Source organism: Hippocampus comes, unplaced genomic scaffold (assembly GCF_001891065.2).
Source record: "Hippocampus comes isolate QL1 unplaced genomic scaffold, H_comes_QL1_v1.1 scaffold106, whole genome shotgun sequence".
Classification (NCBI taxonomy): Eukaryota; Metazoa; Chordata; class Actinopteri; order Syngnathiformes; family Syngnathidae; genus Hippocampus; species Hippocampus comes.
In genome coordinates, this window is record NW_017842055.1 from 245,605 (window position 1) to 246,757 (window position 1,153).

General features: G+C 43.5%; 1 protein-coding gene across 1 annotated transcript in view; it reads left to right on the forward strand.

The window, feature by feature from the left end:
* Positions 1–606, forward strand: part of slc6a6b (solute carrier family 6 member 6b) — an 18,607-nt gene extending 18,001 nt beyond the window's left edge. Inside the window, exon 14 of the mRNA XM_019860445.1 lies at positions 3–606. Within this exon, the coding sequence (XP_019716004.1) occupies positions 3–84 (82 nt within the window). The 3' untranslated portion in view covers positions 85–606. The remainder of the gene's footprint in view (positions 1–2) is intronic.
* The last annotated feature ends 547 nt before the right edge of the window (positions 607–1,153 follow it).

The following is a 1,153-nucleotide window of genomic DNA, read 5'->3' on the forward strand; positions in this document are numbered from 1 at the left end:
CTGGCCTACTCCGTGGACCCCAACGGGAACAAGGGACTGCTGCTGAAGGGCCCCAGCCACACCATCGTAGAAACCATGATGTAAAAAAACAAAACAAAAAAGCGAGAGCGCGGGGTGGAAAGCTCTCCATGAGCTCGCTCTCCTCTCCTGCCGGCCTCCCAAGCTTCTCCTTAAGCTAACGCTAAATAGACGCCTTTTGTTTTTCCGTCTGTTTGTCTGTCTGTCTGTCCGTTTCTGGTGGAATGAAGAAAAGGAAAAAAAATGGTTTAGAGGAAGAAAATTTCAAAATAGCCTTTTAGGAATACTTCATGAAGGAAGTTGCTTTTTCTTCTTCTGGACTAGAAGGCGACCTCGGAGTCCTGGAATCAAAAGTTCAGAGTTGGACTGAATCCCAAAAAGAAAGCCGATTGTGGCGAGAATGTTTACGGCACACCAAGTGTGTCAAGTGGTGGCGACCTTACACCCCGCAGCCGCCAAATCATCCAAATGTCCAACCGGGGATGTCCAAAGTCCCAATTTTGGACACTTCTGACCATCGTTACTGGGGAACTTGAACAAATCGCACGTAAATTGGTTGACAAAGTCTCAGGGGCTTGAGCCACAAAATGAAGAGGATGACAAAAATTTGGGGTTGGAAGCAAGCAAATTGGAATTAAGGCCATGTATTTCGTTCCCAAATCCAATTTATGAAAGCAGAAAAACATTTCCAGGACCTGAGCCCTAAATTGTAGCAGCCATTTTGTAGCTGGCGCCAGTATTGGTTTCGATTGGTTGCCATGACAACAAACACATTTTTTTTTTTTTTTTTTAACCAATTCCAAAAGTACAAGCAATAGTTTGACCAAATCCTCACAGAGAATTTGGCTAATTCGCAGTCAGGGCAATTGGCTGCGATAAGTTTCGAAATTCGTTTCATGTGTGAAAATGTCTTCAGGACTATATCGAGAATGAATTTGAAGTCAGCCATTTTCGAGCTCCTGGGCAGGGGATTTGGCCAAATTGCACAATTCGGAATCAGGGATACTTGAAAGTTGGACCATTTTTGCCTCTGTCAAAGTTTTTGATGATTTAGCACTGCCATTTGGGTAAAAATGTTCGATTTGAGGCCAATCCCAAGTGTCAAAGCATTGACAGAATTTTTGCAAAGTAAATC